The sequence below is a fragment of the Dermochelys coriacea genome, chromosome 2, assembly GCF_009764565.3.
Source record: "Dermochelys coriacea isolate rDerCor1 chromosome 2, rDerCor1.pri.v4, whole genome shotgun sequence".
Classification (NCBI taxonomy): domain Eukaryota; kingdom Metazoa; phylum Chordata; order Testudines; family Dermochelyidae; genus Dermochelys; species Dermochelys coriacea.
In genome coordinates, this window is record NC_050069.1 from 169,191,706 (window position 1) to 169,219,329 (window position 27,624).

A 27,624-nucleotide genomic window follows, 5' to 3' on the forward strand; every position below is an offset into this window, starting at 1 on the left:
CCCTAGGAGAATGGCATTTCCATGCAGTATACTTTTTTTGGCTACATATTTTGACTGGAGGGCTTGAGCCAGAGGCTGTAAGACTAATAATGGGAACTACATGTGAATGTTGAAAGGAGAATCTTTCATCCCTCTTTTATAATGACTTTGGTGAATTTCTTCTCCAGTAAAATAGATTTCAGCAGGTTTGTGTGGAAGTCAGGTAGTAAAATGTTTCTAATCTAATAAAGTGGAACTTGGGGACTACAAACCTTAGTTATATAAGAAAGCAATGGGCCATCACATGAGTAAGGTGCAGTATCAGAATTAGAGCTGAAGGAATGCAATGTTTACTTGTTGGTTAAATACTCAATTGTAGGAAGGGATCCCAAACCATACCTGGGATTTAAGTCCCTGTGAACCTTAGATACAATTTACATGTAATGTAAAATCTCAGGATTCATGGTATAACTGACTTCTTTTGTGGAAAGATGATTCCCCCCTTTTTTTCCTTAACACTTTCCTGTGAAGCCTTTGCATACTGGAATAGATATAGCGTTGCTCTGAAGTTGTGTGGCAATTTTTACGTAAAAATCCTGTGGGGCACATTAAATTTTGGTGGTTAGCTAGAAGAATCAAACTCTTATGAATCAGTTAATTTGAAAGACAGATAAGTTTGTTGTGGAAGCTTGGTATTAATCTTTTAAAAATGATAACTATTTACCTTTCTCACTATTGTTCGCTATTGAATCTTTAGCACCATACTCTACAATTTGCTATAACAGTATAGCTCTAGAAGCTTATAATATATTTTCACACATTTTTTTGAGCATTGTAGTGTATAAAATTTGAAGGAAACAAACTGTACCTTCCCAGGAAACTATAATGATTTCAATAGTAATTATAGTTACAAAGAATAATGCTAATTTAAAAAGCGCTAACTCAGCCATTGGAGAGAAAAGGTTCATATTATTTTCCCTTAAAATTGAAGTGATTAATATTGTGAACTTTAGATTAGATGATGATTACTATAACTTTGAATCAAAATTCTCAGAAATACTGGACTCTTTTAACACACATTTGTCTTGATTACTGCTCTTAGCAGGAGCTGTTATGCAAGGTGAGATAAGGATAATCAAATATTCTTCAGGACAGAAGCAGATTGCAGGCAGGTAAAAAGGAAAATGTTCCCTTCTGTACTGCATTGAATAATTGGCTAGGTGAATTTTAGATTTCAGTTATGCCCTTTTGAAGCACCAGGCAGTGGCCCATATTAGTGGGCCAGACGTGATGAACTGATGGGATAACCTGCCATAAAACACACATATTGTTGTTATGTTTGTTTTTTCCACCAGGTTTTACTGATAAACAGCTCAAACTCGTATTATTATTGAATACTGATGGTTGATGGTTTTTCCAATTTATCAGTATAATTTTTGCACTATTGACGTTAAATACCATTTTTTTCTTTTAAGCATCAGGTTTGTATTTATAATTTAGGGAGAAACAAGGGGCTATGTATAACATCCCATGTACAGATAATTGCTTCATAAAAGAGCATAGTATCTGATTCTGCTTGAATAAAGCCTGCGAGAGCTTTGCCATTGATTTCAGTGGAGCAGAATGTATGCTCACATGCTCAGGGTCTAACTGATGGCCATATGTGGGATTGGAAAGGAATGTTCCCCTTGATCAGATTGGCAGAGACCTGGGGGATTATTCACCTTCCCTTGCAGTGTGTGTGTGCGGGTCACTTGCCGGGATTATCTGGGTATCTCTCACTAACTCACTCACATCAGGGCTCCAGGGTGGTAGGTGCTGGACATGCACATAAAAAGAGAAGGTATGCAACAAAGAGTTGATAATGTAGCTAGACAAAGGTGGGGAGAAAGTATGAAACATTGGCTTTTCTTCAATTACTAGTCAACATTCACTTTTTAAGAAATAATACATTTCTGTTAGAGTTCCTTTCTCTTTTAAAAACTTGTTATGAAATGAATACCACATATTTTATGTCAGCAATGTTTTTGTGTACAAACGAGCAAAAGAATTAAAGTCAGAGTTCGGCTGCAAATTTTATTCACATAGGTATACCCACATGCGGCAAGACACATGCCTCCCTACACAAAGACACAAAGTATCTTACATACATACATGCATGCACACACTTGCCTACACAGAGACACTTTTTCATATACTTTTCCAGGGGCTGCCTAAATCACCCAGCCGGGAAGGGAGGAGCATGGGTTGGATGGGAAAAAATGGGGTGTAGTGTGGAGGAGAGAGGATGGGGAGGGAAAGGGGACAAGGACAAGAGCAAGGAGGGGGTGAGAGAGGAGCAGTGAAGGAGAGACGGGAGTAGGGGGGATATATGGGGGGATGTAGGGGGAGGCAGAAGGCTCCAGCTGTATGTGGATGTGGGGGGGCACAGGAGTGTACAGGGATATAACGGGAGCACAGCAGTGTATGGAAGTGAATGGGGTGCAGGGGTGAGGAACATGGGGGTGGTGGCTTTGGGAGGTGGAGAGGATGGTGGGGGAGCACTGTAAGTGGTACAGGGCTGGGATGGACAGGTGCGGGGGGCAGAATGGGATGGGACAGGGGAGGGATGCAGTCAGGGGGATAGGGGGACAGGGGTGGGACGGGGAGGGTTACAGTGAGGGGAATGGGTGTGCAGCCCCATTCCCAGCACTCGGACACGGGGATACACAGACCTCCAATGCCTGGGTGCCAGCGATGGGGCGACAGACCACAGTTCGCAACAATGCCACGTGCTGCAGCTCGAGCCCAGCCACATGAGGAGCACGAGGAGAAGAGGGCCGGGCAGCAGCGGGAGAGGCACACGCCATGTGACCCCTCAACAGCCACCTGCTGAGCACTCGCCAGTCGTGCTAGTTCCTCCCCTGCCCTGACCAGCCAATGGGAGCTGCACCTGCAGGGGAGGGGGGACAGAATGCCCCCCCCCCCGCGGCAGCCCCTAAGGCCAGGAGCCAGACATGCCAGCTGCTTCCCAACCTGGGAGCCACGCAGCATGGCAGCTAGGAGGGAGCCTGCCAGCCCTGCTGCATGGTGCTGCAAACCGAACAGTCAGTGGCCCGGTCAGCAGTGCTGACCGGTGCCACCAGGATCCCTTTTTGACTGGACACCTGTCTCTCTATGCACAGGTCTTGCACTGGTTCTCTGTGGAGAGAAGAGCTTCACCCCATTTAAATGTGTTCTGGGCAGGGGCGCTGGAACGGGACCAGGAGAATGTGCACTCCCACTTTTTAGTGGCCATAGGTGGGAGTGATGGGAGGAGGGGGCAGAGAGGAGCGGGGGGGGGACAGCACCTGATTTTGAAACTGCCCTAGACCTGACATAATTTAAAGCAGCCTAAAGGCCGCTCTAATTTACAACAACAGACTGGAGTTCCTAGGAGGTTATAAGCCGTCTGAGAATTGCTGTAAAGGAACAAACCCTGCACTTCATCCCTGCCACCTCACTTTATCATGCTTTCTCTCTCTGCTAGTGCTCCCTATGTCGGGGGAGAGTGGCACAGGAGTTGGCTCTGCTGGCTTTACATTAGTTGAGAATTCCCTCCAGCTGTGTTAATTGGCCCACTGTACTGAGTTATGCCCTCTTTGCACTGCTCACGGGGGCACAAAAGGGCTGGGAATCTGGCCCAGAATATTTAGAATCCATTTATACTTCCCAGCATCTAGCGAACCATCAAGAAATGGCTGTGGCAAAACTGATGCCTTTACCAGAGTCCACCCTTATCAGGCATTCTCCTGTCTTAAGAGATGTCCTTGAAGTACTGAGTACAGTTCTGCTCCACCATTATTAGATCACCACTATTCTTAAGCAACTCTCCATTATGGTCTCTAGAATGGTCACTTAAGACAGGTTTTCACTGGATAGGAAAAGCACTGAGAAGGTAGCATCTTATTCAAGGCAAATATTTCCATGATTTATGAACTTTCAATATGTACTTTTCATTAGTCATAGAGCTGACGGGTGCACTTCATGTACACAGCACAGGACCACAGAGCAAATGCTGTTTACTAAGCTTTTATGCCTGTGCATTTTTGATATTTCTCCTCTATTTCATCCTTGGGGCGGGGGGTAGGGGGAATGAGGTGAAAAGATGCACTCAGAGAAACAAGATAGCAATATTCAGAACCTCTCCCACAAACTTGTCCCAGAAAAATTAGTTTCATATGTAATAAACAGTGTGCGCTACATCTGTCCCAGGGAGAAATGCTGGATTGAATATGACTCCAGTTGTGAAATCGCTTAGTAACTGGTGAGACTGCTAAAATCCTTAATCACATTTTTTTGGTTGGAGGCTCCCATTTCTCCACGATTAGTTTATTAATGTGCGTCCTCAGCCTCCTCAGCTGTTGACTTTGTCCATTGCTCTGGCACACAGCTGCTGCAGTTCTCCTTGTATCAATTCATTTTCTCTTTCTTTCTCTGTGTTCTCCCTCTCCCCGTCCTCCCCCCCCCACCCTTGCTTTTTCTTGTCTGGGTGTGCAGCTTAATACAAGAGGCATCCATTGGTGGCTTTGTGGTCGTGAACCCCCTGAGTCACTGCATTGTGACATGGGAGCGCAGAAGAGAACGTAGGGCTGGAAGGTTTCTGCATAATCCTGACCCACCCCTGCCATCCCCGTCCCCCCACTTTAGCTGTTTCCGTGAGCAGCGTCATTAAGGACTATGAATGATGGAGGGAGGAAATATGCATGAATCTAAATATAGCCAGAGAAGCACATGCTTTGCCTGTTTGGTGTTTTAATGCAGCTGTGAGAATACATCTACAGTGGTCAGAGGTGGATTAAGGATTCTAGATGCAGAAGGATTATAATAAAAGCATCAAAATTTTGATCATTTAAAGTGTAATCACGTGTGTGTATGTGGATTTTGGCTTTCCAATGTTTGTCAGTACGTTTCTTAGAAAATTAAATTAAAGATGAAACTCAGTCTGCTGTAGTCAGACTCAATCTCATTTTTCTAATATTCTGTTATTTGGATGCATGCATAGCATCTCACTAACTTTTAAAAAAAATTAGTTCACTTCTTATATGTGCAGGATTTCAGCCTTTGAGATGACAAAGCTAGTTCATTAAACAAAGAAATGTAATCTTGTGACCACGAGTTTTCATGGCACACTTTGCCCTTTGACTCTTTTCAGGCACTTCTTGTGCATCTGACTCACATGGAACAAGTGCCAGTTTGATGACGATGAGATAGACAAAGATTTTTCCAGTATCTGGAATCATGACGACTCTCCTGGGCCTTTTTTAATACAAGCCCATGTATTTTCTAGAACATGAGGATTTGCAAAATAAAAATCTGAAGGGTTGATGAAACAAAAGTTGTGGCCTAAAATATGAACAGCTAATAGTATTTTATATTGACAGAGGGAACAATGAAACATGTGCAAATATTCACTCTTGCTAGTTTGGGGAAGAATAAATTACATCCCTCTGAGTCAGCTGTTTCCAGGGGGAGCTTCATCTCAAGTACAGAAGATGGTCCCTTATGACTTGGCAAAGGGAGGGCAACTTGAATTTCCACAGGGGCACAAAAGGTTTCCCAGGAAATGCTTGAATCAGCATGAATCTGTCTGCCCTGCTCACTGCCTCTGCTCAGACAGTGCCACCCCTCCCACCTATCGACATGTATGGCTACCAGCTTTCATGGGAAGAAGGATTTGAAACTGGGTCAGGGTCCAGGAAGCTAGGGAGAACTTGGATTATCATATGTGCTACTTTTAAAACTCGTTGTGTCCGAGCTTTTTCTGGTTGGAGATCAAAGTTTTTCACTCTCTTGTAAAATAAGGCATTATTTCAGATACTGGAAAACAGAAAAGAGCATAAACTGTCAAGTGTAAAAGTCTAATTTAGGCAGGTCAAAAAAGAATTTGAAGAGCGACTTGCAACAGACACAAAAACTAAGTGCATCAGCCTGCCAAACAATCAGTGGGGCCACTGAACAATCAGGATGCTAAAGGAGCACTCAAGGAAGACAAGGCATTGCAGAGAAGCTAAATGAATGGTCAGCATCAGTCTGCACTGCAGATGTGAAGGAGATTTACAAAGAGGAGCCGTTCTTTTTAGGTGACAAATCAGAGGAACTGTCCCAGATTGAGGTGTCAGTAGAGAAGGCTTCGAAACAAACTGATACATTAAACAGTAATAAGTCACCAGGACCAGATGGTATTCACCCAAGAGTTCTGAAAGAACTCAAATATAAAATTGTAGAATGACTAATTGTGCTATGTAACCTATCTGATGAAATTAATAGGCAGCAAGTTTAAAACAAAGAAAAGGAAGTATTCCTTCACATAATGCACAGTCAATCTGTGGAACTCATTGCCAGGGAACGTTGTGAAGGCCAAAAGTATAACTGGGTTAAAAAAAGAATTAAATAAGTTCATGGAGGATAGGTCCATTATTGACTATTAGCCAAGATGGTCAAGGATGCAACTCCATGCTCTGGGTGTCCCTAAACCTCCGACTGCCAGATGCTGGGACTGGATGAAAAGGGATGAATCACTCGATAAATTGTCCTCTTCTGTTCATTCCCTCTGAAGAATCTTGCATTGGCCACGATCAGAAGATACTGGGCTACCTGGACAATCAGTCTGACACAGTATGGCCAACTCCTAAACTGTTAAGTAGACTTATTTGTAAGTTTTCAAAACATTCCAGCTGTGCGCTTAGAATAGGTGCTACTCTAAATTTGGTGAGGGTGCACATTGGTGTTCATGCTCAACAAAGGGATTTAATCCCTAGTATAATTGCAAAGCTCAGTGTCAACCATAACTGTGAGGCACTTCAATTGGGAGGTTATGTATTTTCATGAATAGGGTATTGGACTGGAAGTCAGGTGACCTGTGTTCTGTTCCTAGTTTTGCCACTGACCCGCCACTGTCTTTTCTACTTAGATTGTAAGCTCTTTCTGGCAGGGACTTTTTGTTCTGTGTTTTGTACAGCACCCAGCATAGTGGGCTCTTGGTCCTTGACTAGAGGTTCTAAGTATCATTGAAATAATAAATAATAATAATAATAAGAGTGTGGGATCCTCTATTATTTTTAAAAAATAAGATGTTTTCTCATGCTCTTTAAACAATAGCTTCTCAAAGCACCTTTTCACTGGACATACTTGCCTTTGTTTTTCCTTTTCTTTGCCTCCTTTGGCCTGTTGATATGGATATGGCCAGTGGTATGGCTCCATCTTAAAATATCTTACAATTAGGGCTGTCGAGATTAAAAAAGTTAATCACATTGTTAAACAATAATGGAATACCATTTATTTAAATATCTTTGGATGTTTTCTACATTTTCAAATATATTGATTTCAATTACAACACAGAATACAAAGTGTATAGTACTCACTTTATATTTATTTTTATTACAAATGTTGCACTGTAAAAAATTAGTATTTTTCAATTCACCTCATACAAGTACTGTAGTGTAAACTCTTTATCGTGAAAGTTGAAATTACAAATGTAGAATTATTTACAAAAAATAATTGTATTGAAAAATAAAACAATGTAAAACTTTAGTGCCTACAAGTCCACTCAGTCCTACTTCAGCCAATCACTTAAACAAACAAACTTGGTTACAATTTGCAGGAGATAATGCTGCCTGCTTCTTGTTTACAATGTCACCTGAAAGTGAGAACAGGCATTTGCATGACACTGTTGTAGCCTGCATTTCAAGATTCTTATGTGCCAGGTGCATTAAAGATTCATATGTTCCTTCATCTTCAACCACCATTCCATAGGACATGTGTCCATGCTGATGATGGGTTCTGCTCGATAACGATCCGAAGCAGAGCTGACCAATGCACGTTCATTTTCATCATCTGAGTAGGATGCCACCAGCAGATGGTTGACTTTCTTTTTTGGTGATTCGGGTTCTGTAGTTTCCGCATCGGAGTATTGCTCTTTTAGGACTTCTGAAAGCATGTTCCAAACCTAGTCCCTCTCAGATTTTTGGAAGGCATTTCAGATTCTTAAACTTTGGGTTAAGTGCTGGAGCTATTTTTAGAAATCTCATATTGGTATCTTCTTTGCGTTTTGTCAAATATGCTGTGAAAGTGTTCTTAAAACAAACGTATGCTGGGTCATCATCCGAGACTGCTATAACATGAAATTTATGGCAGAATGTGGGTAAAACAGAGTCAAAGACATACAGTTCTTCCCCAAGGAGTTCAGTCACAAATTTAATTAACGCATTATTTTTAACGAGCATCATCAGCATGGAAGCATATCCTCTGGAATGGTGGCCGAAGCATAAAGGGGCATACAAATATTTAGCATATCTGGCATATAAATATGTTGCAACACCGGCTACAAAAGTGCCATGTGAACACCTGTCCTCACTTTCAGGTGATATTGTAAATAAGAAGCAGGCAGCAACATCTCCTGTAAATGTAAACAAACTTGTTTGTCTTAGCGATTGGCTGAACAAGAAATAAGACTGAGAGGACTTGTAGGCTCTAAAGTTTTACATTGTTTTGTTTTTGAGAGCAGTTATGTAACAAAAAAATCTACATTTGTAAGTTGCACTTTTGTGATAGAGATTACACTACAATACTTGTATGAGGCGAATTGAAAAATACAATTTCTTTTGTTTATCATTTTTACACTGCAAACATTTGTAATAAAAATAATATAAAGTGATCACTGTGCACTTTGTATTCTGTGTTGTAATATAAATCAATATATTTGAAAATTGAGAAGAACATCTGAAAATATTTAATAAATTTCAATGAGTGGCTTGCAAGCATAAAGGCTAAGCACACCTGCTGCTGTTTCAGTGGGATAGTGATTTCCCTTTGGCTCACCTGGCGGAGCAGCTCCAAATATAACACATTTCGCAGCCTGAGTCACAGGCATCACAGTGGAGGATCTGCAGTATCTTGGCCACTGCCTGGGAGCCAGTTGAGCTGGGTTCTGTTCCCAGCTCAGGTATTGACATGCAGTATGACTTTCAATCAAGTCTTTTCCCCATCTCAGATCACCTAGCTGCCATTGTAAAGTGCTTTGTGGTTTATGGATATTAAGTGCTAAGTATTATTATCATCCATCTTTTCAAAGTTAATTTGTAATAGTAGGCAGTGATGATAAGTTATCAACCAGTTTCATCACAATTCATATCTATTTCACTGTTGATATATATGTTGCATACTGGTAGCTATGGGAATAATCAATGACACTAAGAAAGGGATTACTTTGACTTAAGTACACATAAAATCCTCTGGATTTCCATGCTGACTGCTATTAGAGCAGGAGCAACTTCTGTCATATAGTGAGATTTACACAGCTTTATATATTTACTCATGTATGTATATACTTGGACATGCCTACCATCACGTTACGTTAAAGAAAGTCTGTGAGATCAAATACTATATATACCTTCAAATGTATGAGTCAGTAGCACATTTTCTGGCAGATTAGTCACATTAAAATTAGCATAAAAGAACTGCATGCCTGTAGGGATTTTTGGTATGTTTCCTCGTTTTGGAAAATGCTTCCTAGTTTATTCACTCTATTTTGTTGTGAAGGGGCATTTTTGAGTAAGAATCTTGGTCCAGTCACTCCAGCCAGCCACTAAAATGTCAGTCAAACGAGCTGCTGTTCTAAAAACTATTTTAGATTACAGGTAGACAATATTTTATTGCTTGGCCTCTGTACAGACGGCAATGTTAAACAATTTTCTGAGAATGAAACCTGACATGGAGACGGTGTGCTGATTTAGAAAGCAAAATGTTGAAAACATTGTTTATGATTGGGAAAAACTATCTGAAGTCGTTCAAGGCAGGAATAAAAGCAACTCTTATGCTTTGGTTTGGCGGTATAATTTCCTGTCATGGCTATCCCAACATTTGGAAATTCCAGTTGAAAAGAGCAAAAAGCATCTCGATGGGATTTTCTTTTTCCTTGATTGTTTTGCTGTGGCTGTAAGTAACTGGCTGCTATATGGAACTTCATGGCACATAATTTAAATAATGGATACTGGGGTGGGAAATGGAAGGAAAGTGTCAAAAGCAAACATGAATAGTTCATATCAGACGAGATGGTGGTGGTGGTGGGAACATATTCTCTTGCATTTCCCTTGACTACTTTTTTCCCCCTTTGCTATTTGATTTATTTGGTTGCTATCCCACAGAAATAGATATGTGGCTGGGCTCTGCAAGGTTTTGTAACCAGGAGCCCAGCCTCATCATAAAGAACTCTTTCAGTCATCACTTAATTGAACTTTTCTTTTGGGCTTCCCATAAGAAGAGGTCAAAGTAGGGCATTTCCTTAGCCCATAAAAAAAATAACTTGAAAGGGGGTTTGTGCTTCTAGAGCCATAATTACCAAGATTTTCTGTCTCTCCCACCTGAAGGGTTGCTGCTGTAGCAGCAGTGCGTGTGTATACGTGCGTGCATGCAGCGTGGGAGCAGCAACTTGAGAAACCCATTGCTCTTAGCTCCCTTTTTTCCAGTATTAAAAAAGAAAAGGAAAAAAATTCTTGCATTGATAGTGGATTTAGAACTACCTTGGACAGTACAAGAATGAGCAGGCAGAACCGCAGGAAATTGCAGCATTGGTCGGTAAGTTCTTTAAAGAAAAGAGAGGGAGGGATTATTGCCCTACTTTAGGCAAGAAGTGAGCAAAAAGTATCTTGGGTTGATATGGTTCTGTTGTTGTGCTACATGGTTTTTACTGTGCATGTAAAATTCAATATAGGTCTGAGTGGTTTGAAGTGCAGAATGCTTATGGGACTATAGACCCTCTGCTTATAGTTTTCTATTAACTGGAAGCGATACAGTGGATTGTTTCTGAGGGTAGCATTTGGATTTTTCATTATCCCAAAAGAGGAAACAATAAAAAGCATTTAATGGTTTAGTACAAAATGTTGATTTATAAACGCACATGGATGCATTTTCTTTATATCTTCCTAGAAATACAATAGAGTAATATAGCATCAGATTTACACTATTAAGGTACAGTGGGGAAAATAATCAATTTAGAAGTAACTATGGCTTAGTTATATTCAAGCTAGATTACTGCATGTGTGTGTGTGTGTGTGCGTGTATTTAGTGTATATATACTAAAATTTTGAAATTTTAGACATTTTTAGGATTTTGTCTTCAAGAAGATGATTATCTGTACTGAGTTTTTTTCAGAGTGTTTACCTGAATCTTTGATGCAAAGATCTAAAGTCCATTGTACCCTTCAAAAAACACATGCTATGTCACTGTTGCAGTTTGAGAGTGGGAACATATGGTTAGAATTAAAATGTACACAAGCTGTTTGGTTCTGGCCTTTAGTAAATAATGACTGTTATTCCCTGGCCTGGTATTTGAGTATGTCTAGGTGATGTAATTGTCCGTAAATGTAATTGTAATCATCCAGTTTAAGCCTCTGCCAAGATTGAAAAGCTGTGTTGGTGCTGCTGTCAACCAAGTCAGATACCCTGACTGGTTTGGGCCCGTCTTCTCATCTTAACTGAAACTAAAGACAGGTTTCAGAGTAGCAGCCGTGTTAGTCTGTATTCGCAAAAAGAAAAGGAGTACTTGTGGCATCTTAGAGATGAACACATTTATTTGAACATAAGTTTTCGTGAGCTACAGCTCACTCTGTACTTTTATATAGCTATAAACTACTAACATCTTCTTAGAATTGAAATTCATAGACTCCAAGGCTAGAAATTGTGAACATCTAGTCTGATCTCCTGTGGAACCCAGGCTAGAGAACTTCCCCAACGTAATTCCTAGAGCAGATCTTTTGGAAAAAACAGCCAGTCTTGATTAAAAAATACCAGTGATGGAGAATCCACCATGACCCTTGGTAAATTGTTCCAATGGTTAATTATCCTCACTGTTAAAAAAATTTATGCCTTATTCCCTGTCTGAATTTTTCTCGTTTCATTTTCCAGCCACTGGATCATGTTATACCATGTTATTGTACATGGGGAACAAATATTTAATAATGGGCTCTGCTAGATTGAAGAGCCCATTATTAAATATTTGTTCCCCATGTACAATCTTATAGACTGTAATCAAGTCACCCCTTAGCCATCTGTTTGTTGAGCTAAATAATAGCTCCTTAAGGCTATCACTATAAAGCATGCTTTCTATTCCATTAATCATTCTTATGGCTCTTCTCTGAACCCTCTGCAATTTATGAGCATCCTTCTTGAATTGTGGGCACCAGAACTGTACACAATATTTCAACAATGCTTGCACCTGTTCCAAACATAGAGATGAAATAAGCTCTCTACTCCTGCTCAAGATTCCCCCTGTTTATACATCCCAGGATCACATTAGTTCTTTTGGCCACGGTATCACATTGGGAGCTCGTGTTCACCTGGTTATCCATCCCCAACCGATATTTTTTTCAGATTCTTGCTTCCCAGAATAGAGTCTCCAATCTTGTAAGTATGGTCTACATTCTTTGCTCTTACATGTATACATTTACATATTATTTGCTTGTGCCCAGTTTAGCAAGTGACCAGATTGCTCTGAATCAGTGACCTGTCTTCTTCATTATTTACCACTCCCCCACTGTTTGTCATTTGCAAACTTTATCCATTATGATTTTATGTTTTCTTCCAGGTCATTGATAAAAATCTTAAGTAGCATAAGGCCAAGAACCATTCCTTATGAGGGAACCCATTGGAAACACACCCACTCAGTGACAATTTCCCCTTTACAATTACAATTTCCCATTTACAATTCCCCTATTAGTTAGCCAGTTTTTTATTCATTTAATATATGCTATATTAATTTGATCTTGTGCTAGTTTTTTAATCAAAATGTTGTGTGGTATCAAGTCAAATGTCTTAGAGAAGTCTAGGTATGTTATATCAACATGATTACCTTACCAAGTTGTCAACTCATTTTAAAAAAATCAAGTTAGTTTGACAAGATTGATTTTTCTGTAAACCTATGTTGATTTGCATTAATTACATTACCCTCCTTTAATTATTTATTAATCAAGTCCCATCTCAGCCATTCCATTATCTTCCATAGGAGTGATGTGATATATGTATATCACTATATATCTCAGAATTGGAAAAGGTGCAGAGAAGGGCAACAAAAATGATTAGGGGTACGGTACAGCTTCCATATGAGAAGAGGTTAAAAAAACTGGCCTGTTCAGATTAGAAAAGATATGACGGAGTATATGACAGAGATTTATAAAATCATGAATGGAATAGGGAAGAGTAACTTACTGAACAGGCAGCAGATTAAAAACAAACTAAATGACGAACTTCTTCACACAATGCACAGTCAATCTGTGGAACTCATTGCCAGGGGATGCGGTAAAGGCTAAAAGTATAACTGGGTTCAAAAAAGACTTAGATAAGTTCATGGAGGATAAGCCTATCAATGGCTATTAGCCAAGGTCAAGGACACAACCCCATGCTCTGGTTGTCCCTAAAACTCCAACTGCCAGAAATATGTAGCAGCGGTGATAGAGAGCCACTACTGGGCTAGATGGACCTTTGGTAAGACCCAGGATGGCCATTATTATATTTGTAAGACTGGCCGATAATTATCCTGGTCTTCCCATTTTTAAAAAATTGGCACATTAGCTTTTTATCCCAGTCTTCTGAAATTCTTTCACTGTTCAACACTTACTGAACATCAACATTAATGGTCCAGTGAGCTCCTCAGCCAGCTCTTTTTAAAATCTTGGATGCAAATTTTCTGGACACACAGATTTTTCAAATGTCTAACATTAATAATTTCTGTTTAACATCCTCCAGAGATACTAGTGGAATGGAAAGAGTGTTATCACCATTTGATGAGACTATATTATCTATTTTTCCCCAAATACAGAACAGAAATATTTATTTAATTCTTCTGCCTTTTTTACATTATTATTGATAATTTTACCATTTCCATTTAGTAATGGACCAATACTATTGTCAGGATTAGTTTTGTTCCTAGTATATTTTAAAAACTCCTCCCTATTGTCTTTAACTCTGCCGGCCATAGATTTCTCCTTGTGTCTCTTTGTTTCCTTTCTCAATGTTCAGTAGTTTCTCACTTCTGATTTATATTCATTACTATCAACTTCCCCTTTCTTCCATTTGTTATATATATATAGATAGATAGATAGATAGCTGCCTTCACTTCTCCTCTAAAGTAGGTTGTTACTTTAACCAGCACAGCCTTCTTCCTCAGTTGTGGGATTGTGGCTTTTGAAGCATCTGTAAGGTGTTCTTAAATTATTCCCAATTATCGTTCACATTTTTTGGATTAAATTCTTCCTCCCATGATAATTTTGTATGTCCCCAAAATCCCCTGGACTGTTGTTTGAACACTGATGTAAATTTACATCTTATGACATGTGGAAGACCATATAGCTATTTGTGCTGTCACTATATAGTAAAAATGGGGAGCTGTGAGAAATATTTGAAGTCAGCATAGCTGAGGATCCACTTTCTGAATTTCCACACTGAGGCCCCGATTCTGCTCTCAGTTATTCTGGTGCAAATCTAGAATAACTCCATTGTGCCTTTGTTGGATTCATGGCCCAGACTGTTTCCTTGTGTGGTTTAAAGAGAGAGAGAGAGAGAGAGATTGCTTTTTGAAAAAGAGAAATTGCATAATGCCAGCAATCAAGACCAGCACTAATTACAGTTTGTCCCTCAGGCAGGTAATCAGTCTGTAACCTGTGGTGCTGCACTCTCTCTTCCAATTTTGGCTCCTAACAATTAAATGCAATTTAGATTCCAGCCCTGAACCTTATGAAAGTGGGAGTATTGTTACTGCCTCCCCATGTTTTCCTCTTGGCACAATCCCTATTGGAGAACTGAGAAAGCCATTCCAGATGATAACAAAGGAAGCCTGATCCAGGCTCCTTCGCCTTTCACATTGAAAGTGTTATGTACTGATAATGCACAGGCAAATGTTATTACTCCATCCACTAAGTGAATTGTTACATGAATTCCTTGGAGAGCCAACTGTAGAATAGATATAAAATTGAGCAGAAAAACAAACAAATGAAAAAAAGAAGTGTGTGCCCTTCCGTTACTATAAAAGATAATACTGACCAAAAACTATCCTCAGACATCACTGCCACAAAAAAAAATTGATTTTTACATTACAAATAAATTATAATGATTAATTGGTTGGTTACTGGATCAAACTCTAGCCATATTAAAGACTGAATTTTGCTCTGAAAACAACAGCAACATCCGTACTCCTCTGGGACAATGCAGATCACCACGCCCAGAGTAAAGCGCATGAGAGGTGGGGATAAAACATTATTGGTGGAGGGGATCTGGCAGTGAGCAAACTTCCAGGGAAGATCTGGCAAATCCACAACCTGACTGTCTTTAGGAAATCTTATAAAAACGTCCTTTTTGAGAAGGCCTTTTAACCATAAGAATGACATTAACACACTAACAACAACTACTACCTGTAAACGTCAACCATCCACAAAAAAAAGATGAAATTAATAACATCTAAAAAACCCAAAACCAATAATACCTCCTCAACCAGAATTCTTACCTGGAAAAGGGAGACGTTCCAGAGATTCCACTAAGTCCACTAGAAATTTTGTTTTTACTATTGTGATTTTATATGGAAGTTGCTTAGACACTACGGTGATGTGCAACACTATAGAACCCTAACATAGAATATCATCAGGTCTTAAATTCAATGGCCCCAGTGCTCCCTCACTAACCACAGTGTGAATTAGGGGTAACTCCACTGAAATCAGTGAAGTTGCAGTGATGTAACTGGGACTTGTGCTCCTTATGGAGGGAGCTTTTCAAAAGCCCCTATTTCTGATGTAAACAAAGGAAACAGGAAAAAGATCTTTGAGCAGAAACTTGATGTATTGTTTATCATTTGTGCCAATTCCTGTATCGTGTAAGAATGGAAAAAGGCACAAAAGCACTTATGTTCTTTGCAGTGCATCTTTAATATACATCATAACTATAGTCATGATTTTCGGCTAATGGTAAAGTAGCACTAAGCAAACATATACAAGATGGTTATAAATACCTCAAACATATAGGAAGTTTTGTGACTCCAGCTTTTATAGGAACACATTTAGCAATCAGCCTGAAAAATTAATAAGGCATAATAATAATGCAGTACAACTTTATTCACAACTGTTTTGTCTAGTATTAAATATTCCAAAGGAATGGGATCTTCCACCATTTCCCTAGGAAGAGTATTCCACAGTTTAATACATCTCACTATCAGACAGTTTTTTCTGAAGTTCAGCCTAAATTTTATTTCTTCACTTCAAATAATTTCTTCTCGATACGTATAGTAATATTAGTACTTAGCACTTTTCATCCTTAGATCCTACAGCACTTCACAAAGAAAGGTAAATATCATGATCTCCATTTTACAGATGGGGAAAACAAGGTGCAAAGTCACACAATGAATAAACAATTTCAGAACCATAAACTAAACCCAAATCTTGTCCGTTGCACCATGCTGTCTCTAACATTTGAAAGTTTGCACCCTTCAGGGGTTTGTAAATTGTTCTTAGGAGCTCCTAGCTATACTTACAAGTTAGGTTGTCTGTTATGGAGGGACAAGTTTCCAGAAAGATATACTAGACAACAGTAGTGCGGTGCAATTGCTCAAGAGTAAACATGTCTACTGTCTAATAGCTAAGGAGAGTGATTTGTGTGTGCATGAAGGGGGAGGTAAATATGGGGCATATAGAAACTCTTGAGATTTTCGTTGTCCAAGGCACCATCTTTGTTCCTTTTTTTAAATATATACCAAATTTTGTTTCCCATTTCTAAGTAAGACTTAAGCCAACGACCATACTATTTTGCAGCCAGCATGGCATTATTGCTGCTTTGCCTTTCTGCAGTAGACATGCTTTGTCCAGTGATGAGAGGGGGCAGAATTTTGAACTGCTAGTTCGTGGCATGGTCTTTCTTGGTTTGTGAAAATATCCAGTATTGCAGAAGAAGAGACAGAAATCATTTTCTATTATTAAATTTTAAAAGGGGTTTAAGATAATTAAGAGATGCTTCCTAAAAGTTTGCTAATGGATTTGAATGTTAGGCTTTTGGAGAGGAACCGGGAGTTGTCTCTCTCTCTTTGTGTCTTGGGGTTTCAATAGCCCTCACTGTTGTATTATCTATGTACTTCCTGGTCTGCATATTGAAGTTCCCAGTGGACTACATGGAGTTGTCTACTCTTTTCCCTTCCCTGATTATAAGAGATCCTGTTTATTTGTGTGTTTGTTTATTTGTTTAAATATATTATTTCAGTAATTGTGGGACCAATTCAAAGAAAAACATTAAGGGCTTACCTACACCGGAAAAAGTACACTCATTTAATTTAAGTATGATTTTAAATGGATATAGTTAAAATGGTACAAAAGACAGTGTAGACATTCTTGCTTTGATTTAAACCAAGCATACTTAAATTTAGCTACTGAAATAAGAATGTCCGAACAGCTTTTTGCACCAATGAGTTAAATAGTCAATATGGCATTACTTACATTACATAAATCAACTTAAACCAATTTAAATTAAACCAGTGGAACTGTCTTCGATAGAAAAAGCATTAGGTTAGTAGACAGATTCTTAATCTCACTTAAATTACCTTTTAGTGGCTCCTAATTCTTTAGTGTAATAACGAGTGATCACTCTCCTTACAGTGTGTATGATAAACCCATTGTTTCATGTTCTCTGTGTGTGTGTATATAAATCTCTCCTCTGTTTTTTCCACCAAATGCATCCGATGAAGTCAGCTGTAGCTCACGAAAGCTTATGCTCTAATAAATTTGTTAGTCTCTAAGGTGCCACAAGTACTCCTTTTCTTTTAACGAATTCTATAGTAATTGTTCAAAATATTACACCATGCAATATCAGTAATGCAGCATTTGGGGAAACTGAGTGAGTGGTGTTGAATAATGTAATAAGTGGTGGTTGTTTTGGCTATTTATAAATTTAATTTGTTTTATTACATTTAAAGAGTGACATTCAAAAGTTGACAAGAGCTCTGACATTTTCTTCTCTATTCCAGCCTGAAAACCTTGCTTCGAGTTCTCACACTTTCAAAAACAAGACCTTTAAAAAACCCAAAGACTGTAGTATCTGCAAACAAGCCATAGACAGCCAAGGCATTTCCTGCAGAGGTGAGTAACATGTGATATGGCCTATTTATTGTCTTGCTATTTAAAACACTGCATTTAGACTAGTGCTGAAGAGATAGGAATTAATAATTTTGGAATTCCCCCTGTGCTAAATGTCTATATACTCTAACTTGTTTGCTGTGTGTGTTCAGCATTAGACTTAATTTTTATTTGGACTTGTATAGATATGTGCCTTTATTAGCTATGCTATTCAGGCAGGTTCCAGAATAAGACGGTCTGTGCAAGTTCCTTTAGGAGCGTGTGTGTGTGAATGCGTGAGTTGATAGATGCCTATGGAATTTAGCCTGCAAATGAGGAAGTGACCCTGAGCTCACTGAGGCATGAAAGCTTTCTCTGCTTGAATTCTTTACTGAAATTCAGAAGAGCTGCCATTTTTATACAGTTGCTTTATGGTCTTGTATTTCAAGTCTGTGATTCAGAATAATCATTCACACAGACACTGAGGGGGCTCGTTCCTCTGATTCCACATGCAAAGGAGGGGGGAAGTCAGTTGCTTCTGGCACTGTTTCCCCCCCCCCCCTCCTCTCTATCATACAGAAGACCTTCCGTGGATTCAGGGATCCTCAATGGGGAAAAGGCAAGAAGTGTAGTAGGGAGGGGGATGAAAGAGAGAGACCTTTTTCCCTTTCTGTGCACAAGCAGTAAATATACCCAAAATGTAGATTCATGAGGCTTCATTAATTTTTCCACAGTGCTCTGTCGGCATAGAGAATCACACTTGAGGGGGAGGGTAGTTATTGGGGCATCTGTCAGTAGGGTTGCAAAGTAATCAGTTTGCGGCAGAGCATGAGAGTAAAAGAAAAGGGGCCTTTTGCATAAATGACCTTGAGATCTGCCTGGATCTCAGGAACCCACAAGTTCTACCTTCCTTCTTCCAATTTCCGAAACAATTTCGGAAAAGCTCAAGATTTGCTTCCCTCTCGGGCCTCTCCCACAGGTTTCCCCATGGGAGGGTTTGATCCTCCATTGATTTCAGCTAGTTAATGTTTAACAATGTCTTGTTACTCCACCTTAATAAATCTCTCTCTCTAACAAATGCACATATAATCCACCTATTTAATATAAGCAAATGCTTATTGCCCCTCACCGTAAATATAGACAATTATTTCATTTTATGAAGTATCTGCTTGGTGCTAGTGGCATTTTTCTAATGAAATGGAGATTTCTTTCTTCCTTTCTTTCACCAAGAGGCCCAGCCTCTGTATTCCTTGCACTTGCAAAACTCTCATTAGGAGTTAATGGGAGATTTGGGTATGTAAAGAATGCAGGATTAGGTGGTGTGTGTGTGTGTGTGTATACGTACACGTACATGCGTTCTTGAAAAGGTATCAACGTCACAAATGGACAGTTAAATGAATAATATCCCATTTGTTCAGCATTAGTTCAAAGGCGTTTTGTTATAATTGCCGGAATGTCAGAAAATGTACAAATAATACAGCCGCCGTCTGCTTTGAAGAGGTTTAATCCCTAATGAGGCGTTCCCTAGAATTTCATTGTTTTCATTTCTGGGAATCCAGCAGCATAAAAGAACCATGGATCTGGCTAGGGAGGAGTTCCCTCAAGCAGGAACTGAATAAGACAGCCACAGGCTATCTTACAAAGCCCACTCCACAAGCTCCGGTATAGGGGCCAGTGGCTGGAGGGGGAACGTCAGTAGGGCTGTAAAGGACTATGGACAGTTTGGGTTGGGTGGTTGTAGCTTAGGCACTGTTTCAGCCCCTGCGGCAGCCCAGAATCAGAAAGGCACAAAGGTGGTTACAGCCGCCTTACCTCTCCTCTCCCTAGGCAGCCAGTGTTTTGTTGTACCTCCTTCAGGCTGATCACAAAGTTACATCCAATATGTTTAAACAACATTTCCTCCTGCCTCCGTATCATTAAGGCTACATCTACACTGCACACCTCTTGCAGCAGCATGTAGGGTATGTGTAGCTACATTTCGCAGTGAAAAGCAGGCTGGGTCCACACTGTGATGTGGAGCTACATATGTCAGTGAAAGCCTCTGGCAGGGGAGAGTCAGTGGGGAAAGGCTCAGCAGCAGGGTGAGCCTTTCCCCACTGATGGGAGTCATTCCCTGTGGCAGGGAAAGGCTCCAGCCATGTTGGGTACATACCCACAGGGTTCAGGTATGTTTTTGCTCTATTGCCTAAGCAGTGAATCTATACTGTTGGGGACAGGGGCGGCAAGTTATATGGGCCCGTGGTGCCCGGGCTCCAGCAAATTCAGGACCCAGGGGCCCGGCTCCACCAGTGTTCTGGGCCTGGTCTCTCCCCCAGCCCCACCTGCTGCCCCCACGTGCCTCCCTCAGAGCGTCCCCTGACCCCGCCTGCTGTCTCCACGTGTCTCCCCCGAGCATCCCTGCCTGCCCTGGGCCTCGGGTTGCTGCCCCTTGCAGCTCTGTGCTGCACTCCCCGGCCGCAGCCGGCTAGAAGGGAGCAGAGTCGGAGTCAGGCTGAAGCGGCTGCTGTGCCTGTGGGAGGAGGAGGCGCATGGCAGCCGCCCCTCCTCCTCGGCAGACTCTGAAAGGGGCGCTTATCCTGGCTGGACCTCCTGAGCTGCAGCCTGGGGGGGTTGGGGAGCTTGGGTGAGTGTCGTGTGGGGGACGGGGATGTTCCCTCCCTCTCCCAGAGGTCGCTGCTGACGGCTGGGAGAGGGCTGAGGGGAGGAGTCCTCTCTGGCCCCCCACCAAACCCTGGGGTAGCCTGCCTGCTGCACCCCAAACTCCTCATCCCTGGCCCAGCCCCACACCCTGCACCTCCTCCTGCCCCCCCACCTCCTCTCTCACTCCAGAGCCCTCCCCCCCAACTCCCTCCCAGAGCCTGCACCTCTCCCGCACCTAAAATCTCTCCCAGAGCCTGCATCCCGCACCCCTTCCTGCACCCCAACCCCCTACCCCAGGCCAGAGCCTGAACCCAGCACGCAAACTCTGTTCCAGAACTCGCAAAACCTCCCGCACCCAAACTTCCTCCCAGAGCCTGCACCCCAAAACCCTCCCACACCCAAACTCACTCTCAGAACCTTAGGCAGGTGTGGGTGGGGTGGGATCACATCTCTGGCAGTCTGGCTTCAGCAGGGGCCAAACTTCCCTTACTTATGAATCCCGAGAGCTGGCAACACAGTGTGCTAGCCTCAGGGAGGGAATAGTTGCCACCCTTTCTTACCTCTTTGGGCAAAGACTGGCAACCCTGAAGTTATAAACTGCACAGTCGGTGCTGCTATATTTGAGACCCTTGGATTCCCCTATGTGCTGCACATGTTGTGCAGAGGCCACTTGCTGGGTTGCTCTTCTACTGCCTCTCCCTGTGCAGACTTAAAGCAGCCCATCTAGAGTGCTGACGCCTTTGTGCAGGCTGCTCTCTGAGGGTTAAGTGAATTCCATCCAAAGTTAACAGATACAGCACCATCCAATTTCATTGCTGTTACCTTTTGGCTTTGTAATTGCTTGATGCTTCTTTGTGGAAGGAGAATCCTCAGAGTGGGTCTGAGGGTGAGGGTGGGGGTAGAGGATGGATTCCTAGAGGGCAGATTTTAAGAGAATCAATTTGTCTCTCAGCTTATAACATGGAATTTATAAAATAGATAGATGCTTAGAATTATAGGTACCCCTTCACCCCCGACGAGTTAACTCAGTGATGGTGAAACTCCATTAACGGTGAAGTAAAACAGAAAATCAGGGCCAAATCCTGGGTTTCTGACTCGGATAGGTTCCCTCTGAACTCACTAAGTACAGTAAAGGTGAAACTGGTGTGGGGGGAAAAGAAATGGCTTCACTTATAAGATGGTTGCTTTGTGGATTGATGAGAAAATCTTTTTTTCTTATTGACAGGTTTCAGAGTAGCGGCTGTGTTAGTCTGTATTCGCAAAAACAACAAGAGTACTTGTGGCACCTTAGAGACTAACAAATTTATTTGAGCATAAGCTTTCGTGAGCTACAGCTCACTTCATCGGATGCATTCTGTAGCTCACAAAAGCTTATGCTCAAATAAATTTGTTAGTTTCTAAGGTGCCACAAGTACTCCTTTTCTTTTTTCTTACTTACTGTTTGTCTTGAGAAAATAATAGCTCTTTGTACAGATTGTAAGTTATTTCCTGCCTGTAATATCTTATCAGCTGCAAGAAAGCTACATGTCAGAAAAAGGAGGGAAGCGGGAAAGCTCCAGATTGACTTGTGTGTAGTTTATTGTGCTTATTTAGCAATGAATCATCTGTTCTTTGTATGGAAACAGCCATCATTGGGTATTATAATGATCAGATAACTTTTTCTTTGGTGCAAAGCATGCTGCTTGCCAGGGTGCGTGTTTGGCCTTTTCTTAAAGGCACTGTGTCCTTCATTCAGATCCAGCTCTGAATGGAGTTTCTAAAAATTCTCTCTGAAAAGTGAATGATTGACCTACTAAGGGGCACATGAGTGATGATGTCATCTTGTCCTAGTAAACTTTAGCCCTCCTTAGACAAGCATGTTCAGTTCCAGTGATTTTAATGGTCTCTATAGAAAAAGGAATGCAAAAGGAAGGAGGATCTGGGACAATGTGGGGGCTAGATAACTAAGCTACTGTGTATTCCCATACCTGGTAAATTGAATCATGGTGAAGATATTTCTTTGATGCCATATTTCAATGCGAAGGATCAATCAAGCTTTAATTTTTACAATAATTTTGTACATTTCTTCAGAAAGCAGAGTGCTATTTTTCTCTCCTAGTCATAACAGAGGAGTCTCAAAGCTTGCAGATAATGGTTCTGCAATATGCAAGTCAATCTTGTGAGTTCAGGTTTGAAACTTAAACCTTTCCCCCAAGATTCTTCAGTTTAATTAATTTCAAATTAGAGATCAGAATTGTTTAGCCATTTATACTTTATTAGGTACCAAAAGAGTTGCCTAACTATGATCCCTCTCTCAAGCTGTCTGGAGTGGCTCGTGACTGAGTGCCTGCCTCAGGACATACTATCAAGAACAGGGCAGATACCTCAAACTGCTGATATGTTCTATAATTAGATTTTACTAAGCCAGTAACAAATGTGAACTTCTGGGTCACTATAATAGTTTTACCATGGAGTTACATAGAGTAGACTCCTTAGACTCTCCAGTAGTGATCTTTCAATTTGAAGAGCCTTTCAGGGCAGACCCAGGGCGCAGCCACTGGGGATCTCTGGCTGCAGTTAGGTGTTTCTGGCCTTGTGAGAGTTCAATCAGCAAAGAGATGAAAAATCTTCACATCAACTATTTTTATTTCCTTCTTCCAGCATTCAGAGCGATGGGATGATGCGTTCCGCACAAACTTCTCCTTGGGTGCATGGGGCAATTAACAAAGCTTTTGTCTTATAATGGCCCACTTAAATTTTGACAGTCCTCCTGGATGGGTGGGGGGGGGGATGATTCCTGTGCGTTCACAAGTTCAGCGTGAATGTTTTCAAAGTTATTAAGCAAAACTTGCATATTTTCTTATAGCATGGAATACAGACATTGCAAGTGAGATTAATGCCTGCAGCAACTAACAAGCGTTTCATAGAGTCTGAACACTAAATATGTTCTTATGAGACTAACACCTATTTTGTGCAAAACTAACATGCAAGTGAACTGACCTAGTCTCCAGCTACGAGTTTGTCAGTTCTTAGCTAATGTCTGCAGACTTGGCAAGAGGTGGCATCTGATCTGCCAGCATCATAAAATCAGTTCTATTTCTACCTCTTTAAATTGTGGTTTTTTTATCTTTCTGGTAGCTGATTATCACATTACTGAAAAGGTGCATTAATTTGTTTTTCCTTTGTAAATCAGTTACTACAGCCATGTAGGTTTTTAAAAAAAAAACAATTATTGTTTGTTTTGGCTGTTATATTGTGGTCTTACTCTTTCATCAGTCAAATGATGGCTTGCGGCAGAACAATACACCAAGGCACATTATATGTTCTGATTTTTTCCGGCTGCTGCAAATTACTTCTTAAGCAGATGCAAATCAAATTGGAGGCAGTTTGGGAAGGCATGAATTTTTCTAAGCAATACTTAAAGCCATCCATTTTCAGCTTTTACATTTTTACTGAAAAATTCCTGGAATTTACAAAAAGCTGTTATTTGGTTTTTACTGATTTTTCACATAAAATTTAGACCACTCTAGTACATGAAAATACTGATTATGTTAAGAAAATCCTATGTGTTACGTTACACAGATGTGCTTATGTTAATCTAAGTGTAAATGCAAAGCCCTGTCTGTTTAAAGTAAGGCAACTCAGTGAAGGAAACACACACATGCATGCAAGTGCATACATGTATGTACTGTTAATGTACAGTTCATGAAATAAACCATAGCATTGAACTGCTTTTACTTTTAATATTCTTTTCTCCATTTGTTGCTTTGTTTCGGTCGTCCTGTCCCCAGTGTTAACCCCAATATTTTATCCAGAATACTGTGAAGTTAATTTTTAGCACTGGTTTTCATCCTTTTTAAAATTTTTGTTATAAACACTGATAAATTCCTGGGAAATTTTAAACAAAATAATAAAAACAAAGGTCCTTGGTAATACTGTGTTAATTCTCATATATAGAGTATGGATATGTGAAGTAGTGATTAACCAAGAATTCAAACCTCTTTTTTATTATTTGAAAAAACATTTTTAACTATTGAAACATTAATTTATGTTTACATTGTATGGACTTTGGATGCAAGAACTGTCATTTTCTATATGTTTGTACAGCACCTAGCACAAACAAGCCCAGGCCTGACTGATGCCTCTGGGTGCTATTATGTTATAAATTGATTGTTGTGGTGATGATTTTTTATTATTATGTCAGTCTTCAATAGACCAAATACCCGAAGCAAGTCCTTCTTACTGTATGACCATTAAAAAAAATCTGGTTGTGTGAGATTTCCAGACCAAAGCAATTAATAACAATTTAGATGAGCATAAAAACTGTGGTTCAAACCAAGCCAAGTCTCCCTTTGTTAATCTAAATCAGTCACGAATACACCTGTATAAATAGACAAAAGGACTCCATCTTATATTGGGCCAAATTCTTTGTGTGGGCCAAATTCTGTGATGTACAACCTAAGTGATGCACTGGTGTTGCACCTGACTCGCAGTGTGCATTTAGGGTAGTATATGACCGGGACACAGTCAAGGATAGTAGGGCCCAATCTCACTTATCTGCTAAAAGTTGCATTTTGACTTTCCACATACCCTCAGACAAAGGCAAAAGGGCCTCCAAACTAAGGGCTGCAGTTATTTTAAAATCCCTGTCTTAGACTGGGTGACAAGCCCAGGACTTTCTCCTCTGGGTCTAGGTGACTATTAGAAGGTGAGCTCAAGGGGACTGTTAGACTACTAGAAGGTGCACCTCAAGTGCAAGTCTAGATCATAATGAATCCAGAGCCTTTGACCAACCAGACCATGAGATGGGATTTTTAAGACAACTGCTTTGTGTTCTGGAAGCCAGATAGTCTCTCTCTGACATTCATCTTTATGCCCAGACCTTGCACAAGTCTTGTGATCCATTCTACCCCTGTTTTACAGGTTTAAGTCAGACATCTATAGTGCACAGGTCTCTGTATGCAATGATGAATGTTATCCTTTGTTAGTAGCAAGCTAAAATGTATTTTTATAGTTGGTCTGATCTGGACTTGGGAAATTGTTGCTAGTACTTTTTAAGAATAGTATGTAATATAGTCAAATAGTAAGTGGTTTCAAATACTTTTAAATAGCTAAATGCAGTGATAACATATTAGCCTGGCATATAATCTGAAAAGCATGCTTGTGTCTGATTTTGGGTTTGGCAGACAAGCACAGATTGTCAGATGGAAATGTCAAAGGAATTTGGGCCTTGCCAGGGTCAGTGGCGTTATAGTGATTTTTTTGTTGAATTTGAATGTTGAGTATGTGTTGCGTGTGTGTGTGTGTATGTGTATATATATATATGTTCATGAATATATAAATAAAAATTGTGGTAAAGGAATACCGTACATTTATCCTAATTTGTGAGCAAAAAGGGATATAGGGCCAGATCCACAGTCTCTTAGAGACAATGGAAAAACTACCATTGACTTCAATGGATTTTTGGTCAGGCTCATAGTTGCTACTTCGACTTCCACATGATACTTTATTTTCTCTCTCTCTCTCTCTCTCTCTATTTATTTTCAGGCTCTGATCAAGCAAATCTCATTGACTTCAATGGGACTACTCAAATGCGTAAAGATAAGCCTGTGGATAAGTGTTTTCAGGTTCTGGGTTTAGTGGTGTTTGCCAGTAGCGTAGGCTGGACATGGCTCAGTTGCTGTTTCGCTGGTCTAAAGAACAAAAACATTGATTACTGTTTAGATCACTGCTATACACAAATACAGGGTAGTTGCTAATCAAATCCAGTTGGGAGTAGGGAAGGCATGTGGAGTTGCAAAGGTATGGTTGGTGATTGCCCATTACCCATGTTATACATTTTTGATTACCATTGTTAATAAACATTTCATGATGCTATAAATTATCATTTATAGTGAGAGCAACTGCAGATACATATAGACCAAATGTAGACATAATCAGCAGTGACTCCCACAGATTTAATAAAAAGGCAACTAATTAGCACAACCATACAGAGGACATGGTCTCTTTCTCAGGAGTCCAACAAAGTTTATTTAAAGTAATTAATCATCTGTGCAGTAATGTTTCAATACAGAACTTGGCTTACATAGTACTGCATACCTATGCATAATTAAAGGGGAGATGGAAAATGGAAAACTGAGCAAAGAATAACCAGAATGTACAGAGACCCACAAAGAGGTACTATAATTAGTTGAACAAAATAATAATGTTTTATATTTACCCTGCATACCCTTTCATACCAAAGGATCCCAGCGCACTTCACAAATGATATATAAACTTCAGCACTGAAGTGCAACCATCTCTGGGGTTGAGGGTAACAGAAGAATAACCTTCACACAGCACTTTGGGAGGGAAGCAAGAGGGAGCGTTTTGGCCAGGCATACAGGGATACTTTCCTACTCTTAAACATCCTATTACGTTTTTTGAACATTCATTTCAACCAACACAAACCTCAGATTTTATGGTCACATCAGAAAAGCTTAAAACTCAAATCCATTTAACTCAGAATGATAAGAGCTGAATCAGTCATGCCAGGATTTGCACTTGTGATTATAAAGCGTGTAGGTATTTGCAAGCTGAAGTTCAGACCATTAAGATCTCTTCCTTAAAATAATAGCCTCTGTTCATTACTAATAACAAGTTCAGAAATGTAGGTAAAAAAATGTCCTTCAAGTCTTACAGCAATGCTAGTGTCTGCATTGCATCGGGGTATAACTGCAAACTTGTAAGCTGATCCCATTTGAATGGATCCAAAATGCATAATCTCCAGGTGTGACTCATATGGGTCAGGTGAACTCAGTGCAATCCTAAAGTATGCCATTCACTGCATATCATAGTACCTTGTGTGACCAATGTGAGAGAGCGCCACAAAACAGGCTTCAGATGTCTTTGGTTAAAAGCCACATTTGCTTTTACAGATAGCTTTTAAAACA

At 40.3% G+C, this 27,624-nt stretch overlaps 1 protein-coding gene across 14 annotated transcripts in view; it reads left to right on the forward strand.

The window, feature by feature from the left end:
* The window catches only part of TNS3 (tensin 3), a 338,104-nt gene that overhangs the window by 68,855 nt on the left and 241,625 nt on the right, over nt 1-27,624 (forward strand). For all 14 annotated transcript variants that reach the window (XM_038389568.2, XM_038389570.2, XM_043508663.1 and 11 more), the window contains one exon: nt 17,986-18,097. In XM_038389568.2, the coding sequence (XP_038245496.1) occupies nt 17,986-18,097 (112 nt within the window). The remainder of the gene's footprint in view (nt 1-17,985; nt 18,098-27,624) is intronic.